Source organism: Actinia tenebrosa, unplaced genomic scaffold (genome assembly GCF_029948245.1).
Source record: "Actinia tenebrosa isolate PJP-AT-01 unplaced genomic scaffold, QUT_ActTen_1.0 PGA_scaffold3__52_contigs__length_22856419, whole genome shotgun sequence".
In the NCBI taxonomy this organism is placed as follows: domain Eukaryota; kingdom Metazoa; phylum Cnidaria; class Anthozoa; order Actiniaria; family Actiniidae; genus Actinia; species Actinia tenebrosa.
Window position 1 is genome coordinate 5,904,413 of NW_028292580.1, and position 24,646 is coordinate 5,929,058.

The 24,646-nt window shown below is 40.6% G+C and overlaps 5 protein-coding genes across 5 annotated transcripts; 2 read left to right on the forward strand and 3 right to left on the reverse strand.

Moving 5' to 3' along the window:
• Nucleotides 1-307: 307 nt before the first annotated feature.
• LOC148908240 (uncharacterized) lies at nucleotides 308-3,467 on the forward strand. The gene is made up of 3 exons (XM_089035819.1): nucleotides 308-822; nucleotides 1,408-1,966; nucleotides 2,010-3,467. The coding sequence occupies exons 1-3, from the start codon at nucleotides 308-310 to the stop codon at nucleotides 2,736-2,738; spliced, it is 1,803 nt and encodes a 600-aa protein (XP_088891945.1). The 3' UTR covers nucleotides 2,739-3,467.
• Nucleotides 2,768-8,414, reverse strand: LOC116293659 (uncharacterized). The gene is made up of 6 exons (XM_089035820.1): nucleotides 8,403-8,414; nucleotides 7,260-7,514; nucleotides 6,684-7,163; nucleotides 5,635-6,480; nucleotides 5,099-5,380; nucleotides 2,768-4,683 (listed from the first exon to the last, which is right to left on the reverse strand). Exons 1-6 carry the CDS (start codon nucleotides 8,412-8,414, stop codon nucleotides 3,484-3,486), a joined length of 3,075 nt encoding a protein of 1,024 aa, XP_088891946.1. The 3' UTR covers nucleotides 2,768-3,483.
• Nucleotides 8,415-15,542: 7,128 nt separating this feature from the next.
• On the reverse strand, nucleotides 15,543-18,013 carry LOC148908241 (uncharacterized). Its single transcript, XM_089036092.1, has 2 exons — nucleotides 17,337-18,013; nucleotides 15,543-16,049 (listed from the first exon to the last, which is right to left on the reverse strand). Exons 1-2 carry the CDS (start codon nucleotides 17,866-17,868, stop codon nucleotides 15,790-15,792), a joined length of 792 nt encoding a protein of 263 aa, XP_088892218.1. The 5' UTR covers nucleotides 17,869-18,013; the 3' UTR covers nucleotides 15,543-15,789.
• Nucleotides 18,014-18,212: 199 nt separating this feature from the next.
• LOC148908242 (uncharacterized) lies at nucleotides 18,213-19,327 on the reverse strand. Its single transcript, XM_089036093.1, has 3 exons — nucleotides 19,193-19,327; nucleotides 18,752-19,098; nucleotides 18,213-18,390 (listed from the first exon to the last, which is right to left on the reverse strand). The coding sequence occupies exons 1-3, from the start codon at nucleotides 19,254-19,256 to the stop codon at nucleotides 18,292-18,294; spliced, it is 510 nt and encodes a 169-aa protein (XP_088892219.1). The 5' UTR covers nucleotides 19,257-19,327; the 3' UTR covers nucleotides 18,213-18,291.
• Nucleotides 19,328-21,324: 1,997 nt separating this feature from the next.
• On the forward strand, nucleotides 21,325-23,843 carry LOC148908243 (uncharacterized). The gene is made up of 5 exons (XM_089035569.1): nucleotides 21,325-21,460; nucleotides 21,916-22,034; nucleotides 22,252-22,786; nucleotides 23,195-23,353; nucleotides 23,454-23,843. Exons 1-5 carry the CDS (start codon nucleotides 21,325-21,327, stop codon nucleotides 23,606-23,608), a joined length of 1,104 nt encoding a protein of 367 aa, XP_088891695.1. The 3' UTR covers nucleotides 23,609-23,843.
• Nucleotides 23,844-24,646: the final 803 nt, after the last annotated feature.

The window sequence follows — 24,646 nt, forward strand, 5'->3', positions numbered from 1 at the left end:
ATTAGCAGCGACTACGATGTCATTTGCAGGGAGATCACGGAGTATGCACAAGGAATTCGCCTGCCATGTAGGTGGTGCTGTACCCTGGGTGCCAGAGGCCGTGTGGGGCTTGGGGGCGAGAGAGAGAGAGAGGGAGGAGGGGGCCTCTGGTCACAGGAGCCGACAGCCTCACTTTCACGAGTTCAGAATTTGAACTCGCTCTCTCATTGGTTTGAACAACTATCTCTGAAGAAGCAGCATGGTGATTGGTCAAGGGCCATAACCTGTATATAAACCGGATTTCCCCAAGATAATTATTCAAAGAAAAATGGCGTCTGTCGAAGAGAGTGATGATGATCTTGTGTTCCTTTACGAATGGAGAAAAGCGATCGAGAAAACTATTGAAAAGTTTGGTAATATAAAAAATTTGAAGGCAAATCAAGAAGAAGCATTGCTGAGCTTCATTAAGAGAAGAGATGTCCTGGCAGTACTTCCCACTGGCAGCGGAAAGTCCTTGATATTTCAAGTTGTTCCTGGTGTAGTTAAATATTTAAGCGAGAAGGGATTTTCTTATTCAGAAAATCCTATCATTTTGGTAGTTTGCCCTCTAAATGCACTCATAGATTCTCATATAAAAGAGTTGAAAAAATATGGAGTTTCAGCCTGTTGCCTGACTGACGAACAAGTCGAAGAAGACGTGAAAGCAGGAAAATTCTCTGTTGTCTTTGCCAACCCAGAGTCACTCGTCGACAACAAAAATTGGCGCAGTATGCTTCAGTCTGATGTGTACCAGAAGAATCTGTTTGGTCTTGTTACCGACGAAGCCCATGTTGTCCCAAAGTGGTAAGTAATTGCGACAACAATTCAGTTGTAAGGATAAATAGAGGATATTACATGGGTGTGCGGAGATACGAAATTTATCTTCGAGTGTTGAAAAGATCTTTCGTTGAAGAGATTTTCAACACGAGAAGATAAATTTCGTATCTCCGCACACCCATGTAATATTCTGTTTATCATATAATTATCAATGAAGTATGTTTTGGCTTTTTCAGGCAATTCTTTCCGTGTATTTTTGAATAGCCATCGCAATGGTGTTATCTTCACACGTGAAAATAACATGTTATTTTCACGTGTGAAGATATCAATTTTTCGAAATAGAGAAAAATAGATATTTCATTGGTAATTATATAATAAAAATATTTACGTTCAATCTCACTTGATACTCTACTCTCAATCATTGCAAGAAAAAAGGCTGAATTATTCGCAAGTGGTAAAAAAACTTATTAAATAACTACCTGCCTACATCTTTTCCGAAAAAAAAAACAACACTCAAAATAACTTTTTGGTATATTAATATTTAGAATTGCACACACTTACTCTTTAGACCTAACACATTTCACTTTCTAATGGTTCCTTTTTAACATGTAGGGGTAAAAAGAGTTCAAAACAACGGAAAGCTGCCTTTCGACAATGTTTTTTCCGGCTTGGTGAGATACGCTCTCTCCTTCCTGTGGGAGCACCCGTGTTGGCCCTGACTGCTACAGCAACAGAAGAAGTCAGGAGGGAAACTATTGAAGGGCTTGCTTTGAAACCTGATGTACACCAGATAGTTGTCAGTCCAGACCGGCCAAATATTTATCTTTATAAAGCTAAGGTAAATAAAAATTTGAAGTGCTTCGAATGGCTGATCTCTGCTCTAAAGAAGGATAACCTGGATACCCCAAAGACTATTGTGTATTGCAAGTCGCAAAAACAGTGTGGGCAGTTGTATAGACATTTCAAAATTGAACTTGGACCGAATGCCTATTATCCAGATGGTTCTAAGCAATTGTCAAAGAATTGTTTAATTGGAATGTACCATGCAAACACACTAAGCAAACACAAAGAAAGAGTTGCCGAAGCTTTTTTCGAATCAAGTGCAAACTGCAGAGTGATCTTTGCTACAACAGCACTTGGCATGGGGATCAATGTTCAAGATATACATCAAGTAATCCATTATGGTCCCCCCCCCCCCCCCCCCCCCCCGTGAAATGGATGACTTTGTGCAAGAAATTGGTAGAGCCGGTCGCAATGGAATGCCTGCCAAGTCCCTTTTGTTTTATACTGGTAGGCATTTGAGAAAGTGTAGTGAATCTATCAAAGATTATGTCAACAGCAATAACAGTTGTCTAAGAGAAATTTTGTTGAAGGAATTTGGAGAAAGTGCTTTTGGAGAAAGAAATCATAAATGTTGCACTATTTGTCATGTACAGTGTAATTGTGCTCAGACAGGATGTGCAGTTGAGCAGCTATCTTTCTCGAGCAGCTCTCCTCAGCAAATACCAAGAAAGAAAAGAAAGGTTACTAAAGGTCAAAAAGAAGAACTTAAAGAGTTATTAACTGACTATCAGAAGGACTTAGAGATGAGTAGCCCAGGCTACTTTCTCTCCTCTCAATCCACTACTGGTTTCTCAAATGCCCTTATCAAATCTGTTTTAAAGAACCTCAAGAACATCTTCTGTCTCAACGATATAATAGAACTCACTCCAGTTTACAAGAAGTCACATGCTGTTGACATTTTATTTATGATAAGGGATGTCTGTGAAGACTTTGATCTGGACATCAACACTGTACAAAACTTAGTTGAGGAGGAGCTGAACTTGGACATCGACTATGAATATGGAGGACATTACGAAGATGATGATGATAACAGTGGCACTGACACTGATTCGTCAGTGGATTCCTTGGATTCAAACATTTCAGGGCTAATGGAGCTTTAGGTACAAATAATAACTACATAATAACAGTGTGAATTCAAAAACCATGGGCTTCTGTTTATTCAAGAAAATGTGTGGGGGAAAATTTCTAGGAGCCCACAGTTTTTTGATCCCAACCTAATTATTATTATTGTAACTAGTTATGGCTATAGTGCTAATACTTAACCTATTGAACAGTACTAAAATTGCTGTTTAAACAAAAGAAATTTTTTTGTAGTAGCTATAAGTGCTGCTAAGCAATAAGGGCATATAAGAACTTTAGTTCTTTGTTCTTTGGAAGGATACAGACTTTTTTGACTCAGAATTTTTGCAATGATGTAGTTCAGTGTTTATATAAATAATTAGCTATTATCTAGTGCTGACTTGGGTTATATCATGCTATCCTGAAATATGATATTCTATTTATCGGAAAAAGAAGTTTAATTCAAATTTGGCATGTCTATATTATTAAAATTCCAGGGTTTCATAATTGATAAAGTTTGCCCTTACACTGAAGAAGATATGAATATTTGAAACCAAGTGTTTTCAAAGAAAAATGTATGCAGACAGGCATCGCATGCCTGATGAGCCTCATTATCAGGCTAAATATCACGAAATGTTTAGTTTAAAAAAAATATGGGTAAACTATTTATCAATTACAATGTATTTATGCTAACAACCTTAACGTTTCACCATACTAGAATTTACAATTAATGAAATTGAAATAAATCATTCCTCATCATAGGAATAAAATCAGTGCTGTCATAATTTAAATGATGGGTTCAAGCTTAAAAAATTCTTTCTTATGATGTGTTATCCACTTATTTAATAAGGTATAGTCAAGACCTGATATCAAGCTACTTCTAAAATTGGCCATAACTGTGTAACATCTTTCATTCGAAGGAGAGTTTTTAAAAACATCACCCTTAATTGCAAGTTCATTTACTAGTGTTTGGAAGTCAGCTTCAGATTTTCGGACTTTGTGATGCCCTTTTGGTCTTTTTACCTCAAGGTCATCATCAACTGATTCCAGTAGCCTTTCAACTGAACTGATAGCCTTACTGCATCTCCCAGCAGCACTTTCTGTCAAATTTGGGCCAAGGTGTTTAAGTAATCCTTTCAACAAGTGGTTGAGGTGTTCCAATCTAAGGTCTAGTGGGATATTTCTTCCAGGACCTCCATGATTATTCACACTTCGATTCCAAATCAAGCTGTGTGCAAGTCGAGGTGTCAACATAGCTTGGGTATATGCTTGGAGATTAAGAGCAGCAAGAGCATATTTCGTATGATTGTATGCTCTGTATATAAGCAATGCAAATTTCCAACATCTTATTATTCGCTCTCCGTCCCCTTCCTTAATTGCATCGTCAAAGTTTCTTAGAAACAAGCCCATACTGAGTCGTAACCTGGCATAATCAAAAACATCATCTTTCTCTTTGCTGGTAGATTTAGAATCAACTTGTTCCTTCGATTCCTCTGGGATAAATGTTGTTTCCCCCTCATAATCAGGATGTTCCTTTTTGACATGATTTTCTTTGGCCTTTAAGTATTTGTAAGGTTTGCCACATACAACACAATAAAACCAAGAGACTCTTCGAAGCTGATTGGCGGCTGCTATCGTGCTTCGAATATCTTCATATTGCAGCTGTTGGTCTGCCATGACGAATTTGTAAAGCATTTTTTCCATATGCTTGTGCAACCAAATTCTCCTTCTTTGCTTTGATGCATCAAGGATGTTGGGTGGGATAAAAGACTCAGCAGATGTTTTCAAGGAATCCATGTTAAAATATTTCATGGCTGCAGCTGTAATGTAAGCATCAGTCTCCAAGGTTACATAGTCCTTACAGTAGTTGAGGTTATCGAGTACATTGGTTGTCCTAGCATTCACATTGTTCACCACATTTAAGTTTGAGCACATTGTTCCAAGATCATTCCCAGAGCCAGGTTTATAAAATATATCATACAAAACCTGTTGATAAAGATGAAGAGGTCACATCAATTTAAAAGACAGTCAAATTTGAGAAATGGTTTGAATAAATGTGAAAATTAATGGATAATCGAAATAATAGTTTATTGTATAGTCATTTCTGATTGGCCAAAGAACAATCCTATAAGATTAAATTTGATCTTGCAGTATTTCCAATAAAAGTTTGAAGTCCCCCCCCCCCCCCCCCCCCCCAAAAAAACTTGCAATAAATGAAAACATAATTTTAAGTTTGAAGTGACTAAGTGAGTTTGTAAGGTTTTGGGATGGCAGAATAGAGATCATGAATTCATTTATTTTTTTGGTCTAAGTCTCTGATTTCCAGGGTTGTGTTGACTGAATTGCTTAATGAATATACATGTAATATAATATAACATAGTATACATAATTGTTTTTGTACCTGGTATAAGATCCTAACAGCATGCCAATCTTCTACTTTACTCAAAAAGCCTTCCAAGCGTTCATACTCAGTGTCTCCATCACATCGAGCGTCCTTTGAATGTCTAGCTCTTTCATCAGTCAACTCATCTCCTCCAAAAAATAGCTTTTGAATAACAGTTACTACTTCATCACCATCCTCAATGCTCTTGGTTATTGGTAGATAATTATTGTGTAGGTCTTGCAGGATGTCAATCATCTCCTCATTTATGTTTTCATTCTTAAAGAGCAGTCCAAGAGGAACCTAATTAAATTATATAATAATACATATTTATTAAATCAATGTTGCACCTCATTACTGATTGAATTATGGACTCTCCTTGAAACACTGGGTAAACTGTTTAAATGATACCGTGGTTCAATCAGGAAATTTTTTTGTTGTGATCACATCCCCCAAACTCTGAAATATATAATATGCCCAGTAGCAACCCAACTCCCTCCTTGCATGTCCACAAAAGAAAACTGTAAATAGATTTAATGATTGAAAATTCACAATACCTGTGTTGATGTCTTTGACATTTGCTCAGAGTATCTGTGTGGGATATGCCAAACAATTACATCCTTAAAATTCTTGAAAGCAGGTATCTTTGTAACTACTACTCTAGTGACCAGTGGAATCAAGTCATTAAGAAAATCCACATTTTCTTGGAATGATGGAAGGAAATCTACATTTTCAACATCTAGAATGGACTTGATTGGTGCACTGTTTGATAAGTGGTGCCCATGTACTCTGTTTAGAACCCCATTTAAGTGGAACCAATGAATACTATTGTTTTGGTTGGCACTTGACATGTGTTTCACTTTGACTACCAAGTCTACATTGTCTCCTATAATCTGATAGCCACTGGAGAGTTTAAGTTTTTCAAAGACTTTTTCTTTCTGAAAACCTTCATCATTAATGCGTTTTACAACATGAAGATAGGCATCGTTGCTAAATTCTCCATTTATCCTAGCTCTTACTTTTTCTACAATAGCTGAAGCATCGATACTGGAACATCTAGTAGTAGCTTGACTGGTTTGTAGCTGATCTGTAATGGGTAATGTAGTAGTAGCTTGACTGGTTTGTAGCTGATCTGTAATGGGTAATGTAGTAGTAGCTTGACTGGTTTGTAGCTGATCTGTAATGGGTAATGTAGTAGTAGCTTGACTGGTTTGTAGCTGTTGGTCTTTTGACTCGCATGTGGCAAATATTGCATCTACAATGTTTTCCATTTGATTAGATTGCTCCAGATGGCTTTTCCATTCTTTCATCTTTCCATCAAAGTTAACTCCAAATTCATCTACTTTCTTTAGAGTTCTCCAATGACTCATACTCAATCCACTTTTACAGAGTCTTTTGTACAACTAGAAGGACAATACAATGAAAATACATGTATCACATCATTACTGCCTATATATCAATGGAAATCCCATGTGTGTGTGTGGGAAGAGGAGGTATTTGGGCATATAAGGGTAGGGATTTGGTTGCAAAATATGAACCATTACTTTCGGTTGTTTTCGATTATTATCATTATTATTATTGTCATATAAATTGTCATTATGTATACCTGCTTTTCAGCTCCTCCATGCCAAAGTAGTATGGATAACCGATAAGACATTGCAGACATGTAAGGGGTACGACATCTAAACAGAACTGATGTGGCAAGGGACATTGCTCGTGTGACCTTGTCTTCGTTTTTCTTTTTTAATTGCTTGGATTTTCCAGAAGCTACAGTTTTTAAAATTCTATGAAGAGTAGGTGCACGTTCTTCCAACTCCTTCACGACGACAGAATCTTTTAAGTTGATGATACTTTCGGGCTTGGTGCTGCTGAGAACTGAAGGGTTTTTTCTCCTACACATTTCTGTGCTTTCTTTTCTGATATCGTTTTCCAGCTTCAAAAGGATCTTGTTTTTCATTTCAACAGACGACCATACGGCGTTCACAACTGTGTCTTGTTCTTTGCACGCTATTCCCCTTATTATTCGAGCATCCAGTTCGTCAGTGATGTGCTTGTGTACTGGTTTGGAGGGATATCTTATTTTGACCTACGAAATGAAACATATGTAAGTTTAATATGTTGAATTTTGAAAAATCAAAAAGGCTTGGATTTTTATGTAATAAATGTGAATTTAATTTCTTACCTCAACATCTGCAATTTTTGGCGGATTTGGATGGACAATAATATCGTCGTGAATAGTCAACTCTGACTGGACTAGTTGCGTTATATCACCGAGGATGCTTCTCTTTACGACACTTGGTGCTGCCACTTTTTTCTTTTGATTCAATGAGTTGTTCGGCGAGTCGCGGTTGCATCTCTTGAAGCGAGGCAGCGAATCTTCCGAGATCTCTCTTTGCTGTTTTGCCGAGGTTAAATCTTTGTTAAGGATGCCTGGAAACTATTTCAAAAGTGTCTCAGAATGTTGACAGTAAGGTTAAATCTTTGTTGGTCGCACTCCTGCCTCCAATACTCCCTTTTAGTCCACGGAACGCCTTCGGCGCGTTCGAAAGAGGGGAAAGTACGGACTATCTTCTTATGGTAATCTATGCGATTCCTTAAGTAATCCTCTTTATGCGGGCAGCGACACATCAAATCCGCACATTGGTAGCAATCCACGCCTTCCAAGTCGTAAGCGCGGGAGAGAAACCTATAATTCACTTCATGCGTTCTCCGGTGCGTCTGTAAACGTTGACGACTACTAAGTATCTTATTACAGAAACTACACTGTCTGGTTCGATTACAGACGCCCCTTTTCAGATGCTGCTGCATTTCGAAGGGGTTGTGGAATTCCTTATTACAGTCCTTACAAAGCCCACAAATGCGTTTATCCTGATGCTGTTGCATCTTTTGAACGGTGCTGAATTCCTTACCGCAATCCTTACAAGCGCGGCTAAGGGGTTTCTTTGTACAAACGCCGCGACGAACGTGGTATTGAAGTCTTTGTTTGGTGCTGAACACCTTCTTACACAACAAGCAGTCCATATATACTCAACAATATCTTAGCCTCCATTTAACATCCTTAACAAAGATTTAACCTAAACGTCAACATTCTGAGACACTCTTTGAAATAGTTTCCAGGCATCCTTAACAAAGATTTAACCTAAACGTCAACATTCTGAGACACTCTTTGAAATAGTTTCCAGGCATCCTTAACAAAGATTTAACCTTATTGTTAACATTCTAAGACACTTTTTAAATAGTTTCCAGGCCTCCTTAACAAAGATTTAACCTAAACGTCAACATTCTACAGGGGATATCGCATGAAGTCCTTAACGGACTCCTTAACCCACGTTGCCATCGTCAGCAGGGCACCAAACCTTTCCGCGCGCTTCAGACCGCACATTTCATCGTACAACTCCTGCACGCGCTCTTTCAGCCGATCGATCTCCTCCCTTTGCATTTCTATGGTGTCTTTTTTATCTTTTGCGTCGGCGACAATTCTTTGCACTGCTTCCACTGGCTCCATATATATCAGGGATAAAGTTCCCTTCGAAAGAAGGGATATAAATGAACCCAAATCACATGCCTTGTAACGCTCTGATAGTAGGACCCACCGGCTGCGGAAAGACCCAGTTCGTGGTAGAGCAGCTATTAGGACCCTTTAGATACCGCTTCGACTACATCAGTGCTATTATGCCCCACCTACGTGAATAACCGCACCTGGACGGGCATAGGAGTGAAAGATGACGACTTCTTTGTAGATATCTTAGACCCTAACGAGTTATCTGGACATCTTAAGTTCTGGCACAAACAATTCCCTAAGGATACGCAGACTTTACTCATATTGGATGACATTGCCTGTGGGGACGACGTAAAAAGACGCACTTCCGAGCTCGTTAAACTCGCCTTCAGCGGTAGGCATGACAATATCAGCGTTTGGTTGCTTTCCCAGCAGCTTACCAGTGTCTCTAAACCCTTCAGGGAAAACATAGGTTCACTTGTCGTATTTTACACTCCGAGCAAGTCAGACCTGGAAACCATCTTGAGCGACTACGGCGGCGAGATAAGTAAGGAACAGTTACACGAATACATGCGGCACCTAAAAACGCACCAACATTCCAAGATGATCTTCTCTTTGAGGTTTCCGTATTCCATAAAGATCGCAGATCTTTAAAGTCTTTGATTCCTAATGTATATGGATATTGAGCAGCTCTTAGATGAAGTCCCCACGCAGTTAGATGAAAGTAACCTCAAGGAACAACTTAACATCCTTGTGTCTTCTGGGAAGTGTAAAGAAATGATAGGCAAGGAACTTACCCATGAGCAAGTTAATAAGTTGTCGGAAGAGGAGGTTAAGAAGTTCCATAAGAGGTATGAGGCTGCCCTTGCAAGTAAGACCACGGACGCCGTAGCAGACTCCGCTATCCGACTTGCGACTAAATTGCTTGGACTTGCGCTGCCCATAGACGATGTGGAGCAACTGCGGAAGGACATTAGCGAGGACTATGTCATCGCCCAAGAACTTAAGATAACCTGTGGGTGGTTGTCTTTGAAGTGCGGTAAGTTAATGGCAGTCGCCTCTGCGGCCTTGCACGTAGCTCAGCACGTTGACTTGAAGGAACTTACGATGTCTTGGAAGGACTTCCAAAAGGACAGAGAAGTCGAAAAGGTCTTCCAGGCGGCACTTGCTGAGGTACCTGATCAAGTCGCCTCAAGTACTTCTTAAGTACTTACTTAAGTCATCCTCAAGTACCTAGTTAAGTCATCCCTAAGTACTTGGTCAGGTCGCGCCCAGGTTATTTCCAAGTCGTCCTTAAGTCATTCCCAAGTACTTGCCAAGTCCTTCAAGTCCTTAGATATAAATGAGTGAACCAGAGTCGAAGGTAGAGCAGCCGCAAGAGGAGCAGAAGATTACCAAGGCTAAATCTCCAGGCAGAGTCACTGCCGGAAAGAAGCTCGCGGAGATGAATAAAAAGAACAAAGCCAAAAAAGAAGAAAAGGTGGAGGAAAAAGAAGAGGAATCCTTCATTAATCCTGGGTACGTCATTGGCGAGTTAGGAGTTGCTATAGCAGCAGGTAGCCTTTACTTACAATGGTGGGCAACGAAAAAGGTAGAGCCACCAACATATCACGCGCCCGTGCACACACCTGTGGAACCAGCTGTTAGAAAAAGTAAGATCCCTGAAATGGAGTAATAACCTTCTCGCTTTGTAATATAATGTCAACCGCGTTATTGAAAACTGTTGAAGAAGCAGCTATTATTACTTCCATCGTTGAGGGTATTGGTTGGGTAGGTAAGAAAGTGCTCAAAGAAGACTTTACTGAAGACCCAAGCAAGAGCTTCGCTAATTTTGCTAAGATGACCGCTGCCGTGGGCGGGGCTATCATGCTAAAGGATTACCTACGGAAGGAAAAGTACCTGCCTAATGTATAAATGGCTAGCGTGGTCGCAGGTGGAGTTATTGCAGCTTTAGCATTCACTGGAGCTAATTATGGTGGTCAGTATTTGGATAGATTAGTTAGAGGTGATCGCAGCGGAGATTTAGCCGCCGAAAGGAAGAGACACGACTTAGCGCTGGAGAAATATCAAAGGGACGTGGCGGCTTGGAATGAAAAAAGACAAGCTTACAGGGATTGGTTGGACAAGAACTACCAAGACAAGATGCAGGCGGATAAGAACTTCGAAAATACAGACTACGCCTTCAAACTTTATGCGCAAGCACACCCCGCGGCATTAACGGGGTTGAAAAGGCCTCAGTTCAAGGATTACTACCAGCCTTCTAAGAAACTAAAAGACAATGAATTGGTCTTCGTAGGAATCGCAGGGCTGGCGGGAGGCGTAGCTTTGGCGTATCCAATATAATGATCGTCTTTTTGGAAAGCGACAAGAATGACTTTACCACTTACTTGAATCCCCCCATCCGCGCGGAAAGGGTCCAGGCTGGTTAGTTGCTCTTTGTACAATTCTTTGTATAATTTAATTAATGGCTTTGTCATCGGAACTTCCGGCACCAAACCAAAGTTGCCAGATTCCCATTACACCCCTATAACACTGGCTAAGGAGCTAGCAAAGCATGGATATACTCTTACCGCAGGATTGCCCCATGAAATGAAATTCAAGAAAAATAGTGGGAGTGCCAATCTAAAGGACAGTTCATTGGTAGAACTCCTGGGTCTTACTAGTACCACGATAAATAGCGGCAGTACATATGATGTGAAATGGAAAGTCGCATCCTCTTATGAAGTCTATTGCGACTTGGTTCATAGTTACAACAATGGAGAAAAGTCTTCTCTTATGTCCAAGTTTCTGCCCAAAGGTAATCCATTTGACCCAGTAGAATACACTCCCATTTCTTTGAGCTATGACTTGTCTAATTTGGTAGAAAGCATAAACATCGCCATTAAAGTGGACGGAAAGACGGTGGACTTCAACGGACGCAAGATCAATCTTGTTTTGGAATTCATATAATGGGCCGCGTAGAGGACAAACTCAAAAGGATTTACTATGGGCCTGAGGGCTATTGGAGAGGAGCGTCAGCTATTAAGAAACTCGCGACCGCGGCCAGGGTATCAGAAGAAACGGCTAAGAACTGGTTAAAAAAACAAACCCTCTGGCAGGTCTATCTTCCCGTACCCAAGTACATTACCAGGCCCAGCTTTACCGTAAATGTCCCCAATGAAGTTCATCAGGCGGATTTGCTTTTCTTGCCGCACGATAAGGTGAGAAAAAAGACCTATAGCTACGCTTTGACCGTAGTTGATATCGCAAGCAGATACAAGGACGCCGAACCCATAACCAGCAAGGATTCTGGGGAAGTCGCAGAAGCCCTAGGTAGGATTTATAAGCGCGTCTTGAAATGGCCTAAGCTGCTGCAAGTGGATGCGGGGACAGAGTTCATGGGCGTGGTTACTAAGACCCTGAAAGACCATGACACTAAAATTAGGAGAGCCGAAGCTGAGTACCACAGGGGTCAGAGCATCATCGAAAGATTCAATAAGACCCTGGCCGAGCGTCTCTTTGGGTACCAGTATTGGAAAGAGCTGGAAGATCCCTCCAAACGCAACAGGGAATGGACTCAGAGGATTCCCCAGGTCGTCGCGGCTTTAAATAACGAGTCGGCCAGGGCTACGGGAATAAAACCCAAGGATGCTATAAAAAAGAAACACGTGGAACACAAGTCCTACGTCAGAAGTTCGAGGGCGGTCGGACTGAAGGAAAAAAAGCTCCCCCGCAACATAGTGGTCAGATACCTCTATCAGCCGGGGGAACTCGAAGGTGGCAGTAAGAGAGCCACGGATCCTAACTGGTCCCTGGAAACGTATGAGATTTCGAAGTCCGTCACCAAGGAAGGGCAACCCGTGTTGTATTACCTAGATGGCCCAAGTCGTGGATTTGTCAAGGAAGAGCTGCTCATAGTCCCCAAAGACTCAGAGTAGCGCAGCACCACGCGCCCGATTACACTCTAGGCATGTGAGTCTTACGTTGCCTCTGCAATGCCCGCGTTTATTATTTATGCGATCCACGGAGAACTGTTGATCGTCATTTGGGTCAAACCTCCATAGTAAAGGTATGTTACATTTGGCACACCTTGCCCCTTTCTTATAGACGTCGTCCACGCATAGGTCGAATTTGACCCCCGCATAGCGGGGATCCGTACTCTTTTCTTCGTCGTGCCGCTTGTAGCGAAGGAGTTTCTTAGCAATGTTCTCTTTGGCTACATCCTCTGGCGTCTTATCGTAGCGCAGTTGCAGCCCCCAGACTCTTTTCAACTGCTTGGCATATTCTACGCGACTTACGGCGGTGTAGATAAGGTTGCTCCAACACAGCCGCTGGTCTATGATCCATAAGGTTTCTTTTATGGTAAGCCCTTGCGTGCTGTGGACTGTCATGCAATAGCCCAAGCGCCAATCTGGATGGGAGGTTATTTTTTCCACCTTTTCTATGGGTACCCAGGCTTTGTCATGCGTTACTGCGTTCTGCAGTTGGATGTCGGTACCGGGTACGCAGACGTCGCGGCGCTGCATGCGGGTGTCGTGGGGTTCGTAGGAAACAGGTACGGGATGCGTAGGGAAGCGCTCTCGGTGTATTTTGAAGAGGTCTTTCTGTATGCGAGACTGTGCTGTGCGTTTGCTGCTCAGCACCAGATCCTTTGGATGCCATGTGTAAAGGAAGTCCTCGTATTTCTTTGCTCGTACGCGTTTGCGCAGTGTTTTGCATTGGTCGGCGTCACTGAGGCCCCTTAATTCCGCTTTCAGGTTTCTTACTTGATCCTTACTGCGGTAGTCGGCGTTAATTTCCTCCACATGGTCTACGAAATCTTTCAGCCATTCGTGGGGCATCTCTCCGGCTATTGGAGGAGGCTGGCAGGGATCTCCGGCGAATATCACCTGACACTTTCCACGGAGGAATTCTACGAACTCCTGCAGGATTTCCAAAGGTACGGTGCAAATCTCATCCCAAAGTATTACCGGTGGTATGTCGTGGATAGCTTCCGGTACCCACTTTTGGCCATTCCAACGAAAGAAGCTGTGGTACGTTTGTGCGTCGTGGCCCATTTCGCAGAGTTCTCTTTCCAAACGGTGCGTTGGCGTTAGCACCTTTACTATTGGGAATAACTGCAGTACGCGCGTCGTCTTACCGCTGCCTCCCGTACCGTAAAGGTAAGAGAAGCGTTGGTAAGAGATTGGGTCCGCAACCGACGGTAATGGCTCTTCCGTCGGCGTTACGGTGCCCCGGGTGTGCTCGCCGTGATATTCTACGCGTTCTCTCCAAGCTTTTATTTCTTCATCTTTGACACGCCATTGACCACTTTCTGCGAGTTCGTCGTCGGTGTAGAATTCCTTCATCTTTTCTAACACATCGGGCTTTACGTACAAGGTATCCGTAGCTACGCGCGGAACGTCCTCTTTGTCAAACCGCAGTAACATCGCGAGAAGGTTAATGTGCGCATATGCGAGCATGCTGGCACGCAGATGGTAATACTGCGGTCGATGGTCCTGGTAGTAACACAAAGCATTCCACTTACGTTCTCTCTGCTCGGCTTCTATGAAATAATCCCATTTCTCTACGGACACCATCGTTCCTTGCTCATGTGCACGCTTTATAAGAAAGCTTAGTTCGCCTTCGTCCGTTATCAGGCGCCGCTGCATATGTTTTTCACCTTCTTTTGCGCCCTGCGTGAATTTACCTATGACCACACACGCTGTGGGGTTATGCTCTGGTAACCATTGCGTGAAGGCGCTGTGACAAAGTATGGCTTCATGCGCTGTGTATTCGAGCAGCTTACGCTCTTCAAAGAACTTCAATAAGGGCACCGGTATCCATTCTTTCTCCTGCAGGTGCTTTCCGTACCACGCATAGATTATTGGATGCAGGCCCGACGCTAATTTCCAAGAGGTCAATCGTACAAACCCCGTTGCCGGGGAGTCGTAGTGACCATCTAGAGACACACGGAAGAATTGGGAGTCTGGATGTCCGTAACGGTCGTAATATTCCTTACAATCTCCTAGACCTTTAAAGCTTGCAGGGTAACAGTGTTTCATATCCAAAGACACGTATTGGTCTTCGTCGTATTCCATGTTCCACAGACCACCGTGACCGTGTTCTACACAGGCTTTGGCTATGTCTCCGAACTCTTTTGGGGTAGGTTTCCATCCATTTCTTTTCTTTGCGGCTAAGAAGTCCAAGCTGCGACTGCTAAGGACCTCGTCAGAGAAGTCTTCCCCTAAGGTCTCACAGGCGCTTTGAATGCGCTGTTGTTCAATTTCGGGTCGATACAAAGTGCCGTCTTGCGTCATAAACTGACTTCCTTCTGAATCCATCAACCAAATGGAATTCTCATGGATTAACTCTGCCAATGGAGAATTCTTATAGACCTTCGTTTCCTTCTTTCTTGGGAACCGCAGTTCGCGCCAGGCGTGCCCATTGTGCTGGTAGACGACTATAGGCGCACCACGGCCCCCATATTTGTGTGTTCCGGAGTAAATAAAGCCGTCGGTGATGTCTTTCACATGGATTCGCCTCTCCAGCGCCGTTTCTAACTTCTTGATGTTGTCTATCGACCCTCCGGTCGTATTAGTATCTTTTTCCCATTTCCTGATGGCTTCTCTTCTCTTTAAAGTCAGTTTACCGCCCCGAGAGGAGTCTTCAAAGAACTCTCTTACTAACTTCCCTACGCAATTACCGGGATGTCGCATCGGTTTCAACTTCTTAACGTCTGGCGTCTTTATCTTGTACGCACCGTAAATGACTACGGTAACAGGGTAAGCAACCTCGTAGAACAGCATGTCTATTCCTACCAATGCTCCCGGGCGTGTGTTTTCGTTTAAGACAAACAGGTCCTTCTTACCAGACGCCCTGATAGGATTGCGCCCCTTTTCTATCATCCACTCGCCGTCTAAATACTTTATGAACGTTAGCTCCAACCGGTAGTTACCTTCGGGTATTAAGTTAATTATTCTTTCAGCCCTTTCTTCTGTCATCGTCTCGTCCGTATCTCCCTCCATAAATGTTGTGAAGGCCAAGTCAGCATCCAGGCGATCCAACACCTGAGTTCGCAGTCGGCGCAGTTTTATTTCGAATGCTTGTGATGGTGTCCATCTATATGTAAAGGATATCTTAACCTCCGTTTGCGATATCTTTGATTCCCAACACAGCAGCAGTAAGGACTTGTCGCGCGGGTATTTCCCGCTGCCGGCGCCTTCCTTAAACCGCCTGTAAAACCTGTAAATCTTTAACATTGACCGCGAGTCCCCCTTACTGCTGCTGCATCATAGTAGGGTAACTCGTACAACACAGAATATCTGACCCCAGTTTTACTAGCACAATCCTTGGCCTTTGCAGCACTATGGTAATCAGCTTGCTGGTAGCATTCAGCATGTCGTTTACATTGTTCATGTGTTCTCTTTTCCCAATCATCTCTATTAAAACCAGAAAAATCAGGTTTTTCACCAAAAGATGCCCTGGGAAATTGCTTGTAACACTTATTACAACCTGTTTAAATGATTAAAAATGGGAATAAATATGTAGTAAATATATAGTTTAGTTATATCTATGTACACCATTCTAATCTAATTCTAATCACCATTTTAATTCCATTCTGTCTTGAACCACCATGCTGTATTAAAGTTGGCCTCTATCAAGCAATAATTACTTTTTTATGTTTAGTCTTAAAAATATCATGAAAATTTAGTTTCTTCGCCTTGATATATCAAAAGGTAACATGGTAATAAACAATTATTGAATAAGATTTAGCATAAATATTGTAAATCATCATGACCAATGTTGTGTTATCTGCAGAAGCAATTACTATACTTACAATATCATGCGAAAACCAAATTCAATAAAATATGCTTTATTTTACATCTTGTAAACTGAGAATGAAGGTTTAATTCTTTTAAAAAAACTCTATTATTAAAACTCCAATCTGAACTCATTTGACTCGACATGATAAATGTACGACGGTATATGCAGAAAAACCTACAGATAAAAGATTATCATGTTGAGTTCACACAGTATCAGGGTTTGCCTGAGAGCTTCCATCCAATCAGAAGCCAGACAGTAAGTAAAATATATAATAATATAAAATAATTGTATTTTACCTGGTCTCCCTCAAAGCTGTTTCTAGTGTCAGGATGGCTGTGCTCTCCCTCCCCACTAGCTGCTGCTCACATGAATACAACATTTAGACCAATAAGATACAGGCTTACATATTAGACTGAAAACCTGACCAATAAGATATCAGGAAGTTGTAGAACCAAAGTATTTTAGGGAAAAAATTCACAAGAAATGTATTTACAATTAATATTCTTCTCGGATGGTAATCATTTAATCCTCACTTGACCTTTGCTCTCGGATGAGGATTAAGCCTGGTTCACACTAGCATCGTAATCACTATCGTAAGCAACATACGCAGACTCAGTAGCGTACTGCTCCTTAACAGTGTTTGTCTTTGTTCACACCTAGGTGACAAATGCGATACTGAGTCTGCGTATGTTGTTTACGATTACGATTACAACGCTAGTGTGAACCAGGCCTTAGTAGTTGTGTAATTGGTTTAAATAAAGGGAAAGGAATGTCGTACTTGAGTGAGCTGCCATTAGTGGAATGAGAAAGCATAGGCATCCTGACACCAATAATGGCTGCAAACAAGACCCTATATTACCATGTCACCTTAATGATATATCAAGAAGAAGAAAATTCATTTGAAATTATTGTTTTAAAGCTATACATCTAAAATAATATTAGTATACATCTTCTTATGAATGATACAAATCTTACCTCTATTTGCTCCATGTCCCATGAAAGCCCCACATTTCCTAATAGCAGGTAAGTCGCATGATAAAGCAAGGAGAGCAGCTCTATATTTCTCGTAAATGCCATTACCACTGTCAAGCAAAACACCATCCCAAAGATCTACCAATTCATCAATCAGTGGTTGGAGGAAAGTGTTTATGTGCAATTTTGGTTCCTTTGGTCCAGGAATTATACCCAGCACAATTGCATTCTCCATTTTGAACCTCTGCTCTCTTGGTAGATTCATGACTACCAAATATATCACTCCAATACTGTGCACCCCATTTTTGGTTGGTTGAAACCAATCCACGTTGAGCATTAGCCCAAAATTATTGGGAGCTGACAAGAATGGTTCACCATTAACTGTTTGGAAATCTTTCCAGACCTGACCTTCATAAACATCCCCCAATGTACCATTTAGTAAGTTGCGATCTCTCCATTTTTCACAGTCACTTAAAAAGTTTTTCTTGTAGATTAAGTCTTGAATAGATTCAATAACTTTTTTGTAGCAGTACATCTGCTTTGGATATAGATAAGAACCCCCATTCGATGATCGCTTTGTTTTCAAAAGTGTAGTTCCACATGGTTGTCTCCTGGTCCTATGTGGGTGTAGTGGGTATCTTACATAGCTGCATCTTAAAGATGCAGTATGTCCATTGGGTTTCTTGATTATGCAGTCTTTGAGGGGGTACAATGACTTACATTTTGGACAAACAGCATACTTTTCAAATTCATCCTTTTCAAACCACAATGCTTTGTAGACCATATACATTGTTTCTGGAATACATTTCGCAAACTCTTTAAGAGCTTCGTATTCACAGAGTTCAGCAATATACAATAACATTCCCTTCAAGAATTTAAGGAGCAACATAATGCCTTTATCTGAAACCTTGTAAAGAGATTGCCACAGAATGAAAAACATCAAGAGTGTTCTTGACTCTTATGAGGTATGAAGACAAGTAGCTTGTTTGCCATCTCCATTATCTGAATTACTCTCTTCTTCGAGTTCAGGAATGATTCCATCACCTAATTCTTGTGCCTACAAATTAATACATGTAATATGAAATTTAAAACCATGTGTATATAAAGTACCCAATGAAATATCTTATTTTACTCAAATTTTGTTCAAGCCCAAAACAATGACTCAGTAGTTTGTAGCCGAGGGATGGGGGGAGGGGATGGCAGGCAATCCAAGAAATTGATGTGTATCAAAAGAGATTTAAACATCCACAGGCATCCCTGAGTGAAAAATTTAATTTTGTATTGGAAAGTCGACATGGGTTATTAGTTTGGATTAATGGGGATTCAAGGCTGGAGAAATTGACATTTGAAAACAAGAAAATGTAAATTCCCCTCCCCCCCATGGGACAAACCAATGATACTTAAAGTGTCATCTCTACCTGAGAATGAGAAATATCTGGCTCTATTTCTTCGTTTATTGCATTTTCCTCTTCATCGTGCAAGCCACTTAGATTTGCCTCTTCGTCACTGCTACTGCCTTCCTCCCCTTCCTCGGAAAAGAAATTCAGATCCTCCTCCTCGAGTTGAATATCATTTTCTTCATCACTTATATTTTCACTGTCAAAATATTCCTGTACTGGCGTTTCCATTGCGGATGAAGTATTACCATGTAGAGGGCCTTCCAATTCTGCGTTGTTTCCATAAAGGATCTTATGCTCATAGTAGGTTGACTTTGAGACAGCTTGTTGGCAATGCTCACAATAGAAAGATTTGCTTTTTTTGGACGCTGTGGAGGGAATAGAATATCGTTAAAAAATCATCAACTTCCTTTGCTATTTTATCAAAAAAATGCGCATGTTTATTTATATTTAGCAACTCACCACTGGCATTGCAAGGTAAGTGATCATAGTATTGAGTTTTAGCCATGAAGGTACAAACAGCCATCACAAAATCTTCGTTTTAAAGGTAGCACATTCGCCATGATGAAAGACGCACACTGTCTCTGACTCGCTCGGTTGCATGGACTCTAGATGAACGTCACAACGTCATCCGGTCGTATATCTGCCCGTGGGTACTGGAGCGAGGCATCCCACGTGGGGTATCACATGAAAAAATTGCTCTCAGTCTATTGGAACAGCAAGGTGTTTGTGTAAAAGAGCGGGCTTTTCATAATTATAATCGGTATTCGTGCCCCCCTCGACCTCTTTCTTTCTGGTTTCAAAGGGTTCACTTAGTGAGACAAAGCTCCGTTAATTCATCACTTTAGATCGCTGAACAAAAAACAGCAGTCATGCCTTTTTCGACTGGGTCATTTTTTAATAGAAGAGCAGCCGGCGGCTCTGATAGTTCAAATGGCAGTAGCAGCGAATCCAGAGGATACGGTCCACGTGGATCTCGAAGAGAGGAGAACATCGTTGTTTCCTCAGTCGAAATCTCTCGTTTGTTTGAGAGCGTTAAGAGTTTAGGAGAGGAGCTAAAGAAACAGAACCAATGTATCGAAAAACTGGCAGGCAACGTCGAACAATGCACAGCAGAGATAGCGGCCCTGAAGCAGGAGTTGACGGACCTTCGCAATGATCAAGAGCATGTGCCAATGCCGCACAAACTTCCAAGCTTTAGCGGACCAATTCCCAAAGCCCTGAAGGTAAATTCTTGTTACTCTTAATTAATCATTTGATAACCAATATTTTAAGGAATTTCTAACACCGTAAAAAGACTGAGTAAGTACTCTAAGAAGCTGCACTAATTTAATAAATATTGGTTATTCTATTACACAAGCAGACTCAGCCGTGATGGGGTCGGTTTTCGTTGTTATCCATAAGCATTTATTTCAATTATATATGTTTATAACTATATTACTTTGAATGGAATTGTAAGAGCACTTGATTGAAGTTTCCTTTGCGGATTGAATAACAATGTTCTTATTGTTGATAGCCCTTTGCAAGTGTATTTGGGTTTTCTTTTGTGTGTGAAAACCCCTTTGTGTTTAAGGACAATTTTAATGACATAATATCATTCATTGAAAAAACCGCCTATTAACTTCTTGACAAGCTGTCACCTTCCGACTGTATTCATGAAACAGACCATCCTCGATTTTGCTTGAAAATAAAGAAATAGCCATTTTTTACTGAAGACTTAAAATTCCGTTTGTGAAATTGTTTATTAATCCTTGAATCACTCCACTAAATACTCCATCGGGAATCTTAGATTTACCTTTCACCATCCGCAGGGCTCGAAATAACAGCCGGACATAATGACCTTTCAAATACATTTTTGTCCATTAACTACCGATTTTTGAAAAGTCAAAAATTGTTATCACATGCGAACATTTTTTCTGCTCCAAAATTTGGCCGGTCAACTTGTCGCCTTTGAAAATCTTATTTGGCCGGTCAAGTAGCAAAATTGCGGGACCTTGTCCTTGACCTGCCGTTATTTCCACAGGTATCCCAAGCTCTGCATTTTTACAGTAAGTATATATGGGATCGTATGGCTTGGAGATATTATTGGAGAAATACAATTTTCAAAATAAAAACATATAGTTTTAGTTGTTGTTTGTGGTTTCTTTGTCCTCTGTGTGGAATTTCAGGCCATTTTCTTCAATGTGGACAAAGAAACCACAAACAACAACTAAAACTATATGTTTTTATTTTGAAAATTGTATTTCTCCAATAATATCTCCAAGCCATACGATCCCAAATATACTTACTGTAAAAATGCAGAGCTTGGGATACCTGTGTTATTTTGATCCCTGTGATGCGTACCCTGGTCATTCCATGAAAAAAAAAAAACCGCTGAAAAATTGAATGTGACATGATTAATCAGAAAGGCGCAGTCCATAGAGTCAACCGATGATAGTCTATGAACAAAAATGACTCGAATTTTGACTCACACCTAGTTAAAACTTGTATGTTTTATCAGGATGATGTACATTTGGTCCACAACCAGCAAAACGAAATGCAATTTCGTGGAAAAGAAGGGTGAGTATACATGGTAATCCAGTGACTTTTGATACATGCAGTACCTAACTATGACGTTGTTTTATCATTGTACTTCTAGTATTGACAGTCCTCACAACAGTGCTGTGAGGGCATTTCTGGTGCAAGAAATAACCAAAGAAGAAAATGGCTATGAAAAACCAGTTATTATGAGTAAGTTTTGGATTTTTACACAAAAGTAATATGAGCCAAGACAATGCTCTTGCCCTTTTTCTCGCAAAATTACTTCCTCCGTATTAAACAATGATTACTTCCTCCCTATTTGAAAACGATCTGTAAAAATGGTTCTTAACAAAATCTTTTATAGAACGTGCAGAATTTAGCAATCTTTCCCTCTGCCAAAGCAGGTCCAGTGATATCAGAAGAGGCGCGCAATGAATTGTTGTTACTTTTCTGACAGTTCATGGGAAATTCTTTATGTCCAAACCAATGAACTTTATTGGCAAAATGGAGGCTTTAACCAACTATTTGACCAGATAAACCTTCTAATTTATAAACAAAGTTTATACTTATTGAAATGACCATTAATTAAAGCAGTAATAAATTATGCATTCGGTGTGTATACAATGAAGTAGAGAGAAATTAATTAAAGCACATCTTTTCCTAAGGGGCTGTCACTCGATACTTCGAGACGAAAAGACAGCAGTACTTGGACAATCTGCCGGAAAGGAAAGAAGCGACAGAAAAAAAACTGAAAGACAAGATCCTTACTTCCCGAAGAAGAAGGGTGAGTCGTGAGCCGTTTTGACCGCTGTAATACTGCTCAAAGTAGTAGTATAATAATATAATAATAATAATTACAATTTATAAAGCGCTTATCAGTTATGTGGGTTTATTGTTGCTCATTTAAATCATACCTATTAAAACAGAACATTTTAATATTATGGACTGAAAGAATTATATGTTTAATACAACAAATATTTCTTGTGTCCTTCTACATTTAGCTATATGTTCAAAGGATGAAAGTGGCAAACGAAGCGGAAAGAGAAAGGCTGTCAGAAATAGACCATAATTATATGAGCGACGAGGAAGATGGAGATGAGGAAGGGATATGGGTCGTGCGTAGTCCATCCTGGAGGAGTGCTGAGCTGTCAAGCCTCCTCGAAGCTTTACAAAAAAAAGTTAAGGAGAAAGACAGCACATCAAAGCACCTCAAAAACAAGAGAATGAGGGGTGCAAATTGTACGAGGAAATTACCATCAAGACCTCCAGCATGGGCTGTTTCTCAACAACAACAAACTCCAATACGTCAACCAACAGCACCACAACATCACAACAGCACCACAGCATCAACCTTAAGAGATCTGGAAAATGGGGGAAGACCATCCCTCTCAAGAAAAAACCCACAGCCTTTAACAAGAAAGCGCAACCGACCAAAACACCCGCAGGAAACAAGAACTCAAGATATGGAGGATGAGGACAGCAGCTGCAGAAGTTCTTCTCCGAAGAGCCCATTCTTGAAAGGAAAAGGGGCACATGGTATAGTAATTATATACAAGTTAATTAACTGTTTATTGGCATAATTATTATGCATGACTGTTTATGATTATCTAATATTCAATGGCTTTGCATTTTGTCAGCTGGAAGGAAGTTGTAGGAAGCTGAAAGTCAATGTCATAATGTCCCCCCTCCCCCCCAAACAAAGACATTTAGAACAAATTATCTCGTAATAACTAAAACATCACTCTAAATCCTCAATGCCATCAATCATTCTATATTTAGAGAGTTGTTGCTCATTATACATTAACAAATCATCGCGTGGCGTAATTTGACTAGCGCGAAGAGTGATCTTAAAGGTCTTGAGCGCCATCTGAAAGCATGATCAGAAAAAAAATTTCACGGATCCTTCAAACGCTAAATAATAATGAATTATATTTTCTTCATAAGATTCGGATGAAGAGGATGAAGAGTATGAGACATACTCCTCGGAAGAAGAGAGCGAGGAAGAGTTTGCCAGAGAAGGAGAGTTTTCAAAAGATGAATCATCAGACACAGAGGTACGCGAAGACCGACATATCAAGAAAAAGAAACTATCATTTTCTCAAGGTTAGTCAGGTTTATTGTATAGAACATTTGTCCCTGACGTGCAAACTAATTTATTTTCTTTTTGGAACTGTAAATTTCCTTTTTTTTTTTTTTTGAACAGTTCAACAAGAGTTAGCCCTTCCTGACCCCAAGACACCAGAGCAGATGCCCGGGGCGCCTTCAAAACAAGCACCCCAATCACTGGAAGACGGCAAAACAGCAAAAAACCAAAGAAAAAGTGAAAACGAAAGCAACTTTCAATTATATATTTTATAATTTTCATCAATACTTAAATTTCATTAGTAAAACATGTTAAAGTTATCTTTCACAAAAATTATATGATTGCATTAAAAATGTTTTTGATGAAACCAAAATGTAAAAAATGCTCGGGAATCGGAAAATATAAGATACGTGATTCTCGAATACTTGGAATGGCATGGGAAATCATTGAGAATACGAGATATAAACCCGGGGAATCGGAAAATATAAGATACGTGATTCTCGAATGCTTGAAATGGCATGGGAAATCATTGAGAATACGAATTATAAACCCGGGGAATCGGAAAATATAAAATACGTGATTCTCGAATGCTTGAAATGGCATGGGAAATCATTGAGAATACGAGATATAAACCCGGGGAATCGGAAAATATAAGATACGTGATTCTCGAATACTTGGAATGGCATGGGAAATCATTGAGAATACGAGATATAAACCCGGGGAATCGGAAAATATAAGATACGTGATTCTCGAATACTTGGAATGGCATGGGAAATCATTGAGAATGCGAGATATAAACCCGGGGAATCGGAAAATATAAGATACGTGATTCTCTAATACTTGCAATGGCATGGGAAATCATTGAGAATACGAGATATAAACCCGGGGAATCGGAAAATATAAGATACGTGATTCTCGAATACTTGGAATGGCATGGGAAATCATTGAGAATACGAGATATAAACCCGGGGAATCGGAAAATACAAGATACGTGATTCTCGAATGCTTGAAATGGCATGGGAAATCATTGAGAATACGAATTATAAACCCGGGGAATCGGAAAATATAAAATACGTGATTCTCGTATACTTGGAATGGCATGGGGATTCATTGAGAATACGAGATATAAACCCGGGGAATCGGACTCGAATACTTAGAATGGCATGGAAAATCAAGGAGAATACGAAGTCGATACTAGACGTATCGGCTTCGTACCGGGACCCCTGATATTCCATGACAGGGGAAAACAGTCCGAATACGGGAGTATACGAAATCGCATATTCCATTACACTTTAGATATCCGTTTACCCGAT

Bases quoted from the DNA above. Each gene is read 5' to 3' on its own strand.
- LOC148908240 (XM_089035819.1), top strand. From the start codon at position 308: ATGGCGTCTGTCGAAGAGAGTGATGATGATCTTGTGTTCCTTTACGAA. The intron at 823-1,407 runs GTAAGTAATTGC...TTTAACATGTAG, and splicing joins GCCCATGTTGTCCCAAAGTG to GGGTAAAAAGAGTTCAAAAC. The intron at 1,967-2,009 runs GTAATCCATTAT...CCCCCCCGTGAA, and splicing joins ATGTTCAAGATATACATCAA to ATGGATGACTTTGTGCAAGA.
- LOC116293659 (XM_089035820.1), bottom strand. The intron at 7,164-7,259 runs GTAAGAAATTAA...TTCATTTCGTAG, and splicing joins CAAAAATTGCAGATGTTGAG to GTCAAAATAAGATATCCCTC. The intron at 5,381-5,634 runs GTATTGTGAATT...TAATTTAATTAG, and splicing joins TGTCAAAGACATCAACACAG to GTTCCTCTTGGACTGCTCTT.
- LOC148908241 (XM_089036092.1), bottom strand. From the start codon at position 17,868: ATGTACTGCTACAAAAAAGTTATTGAATCTATTCAAGACTTAATCTAC. The intron at 16,050-17,336 runs GTAAGATTTGTA...TCATTTAAACAG, and splicing joins GGGACATGGAGCAAATAGAG to GTTGTAATAAGTGTTACAAG.
- LOC148908242 (XM_089036093.1), bottom strand. From the start codon at position 19,256: ATGGCTGTTTGTACCTTCATGGCTAAAACTCAATACTATGATCACTTA. The intron at 19,099-19,192 runs GTGAGTTGCTAA...TTCCCTCCACAG, and splicing joins CTTACCTTGCAATGCCAGTG to CGTCCAAAAAAAGCAAATCT. The intron at 18,391-18,751 runs GTAGAGATGACA...ATTAATTTGTAG, and splicing joins CAGATATTTCTCATTCTCAG to GCACAAGAATTAGGTGATGG.
- LOC148908243 (XM_089035569.1), top strand. From the start codon at position 21,325: ATGCAGTACCTAACTATGACGTTGTTTTATCATTGTACTTCTAGTATT. The intron at 22,787-23,194 runs GTATAGTAATTA...TTTCTTCATAAG, and splicing joins GAAAGGAAAAGGGGCACATG to ATTCGGATGAAGAGGATGAA. The intron at 23,354-23,453 runs GTTAGTCAGGTT...TTTTTTGAACAG, and splicing joins GAAACTATCATTTTCTCAAG to TTCAACAAGAGTTAGCCCTT.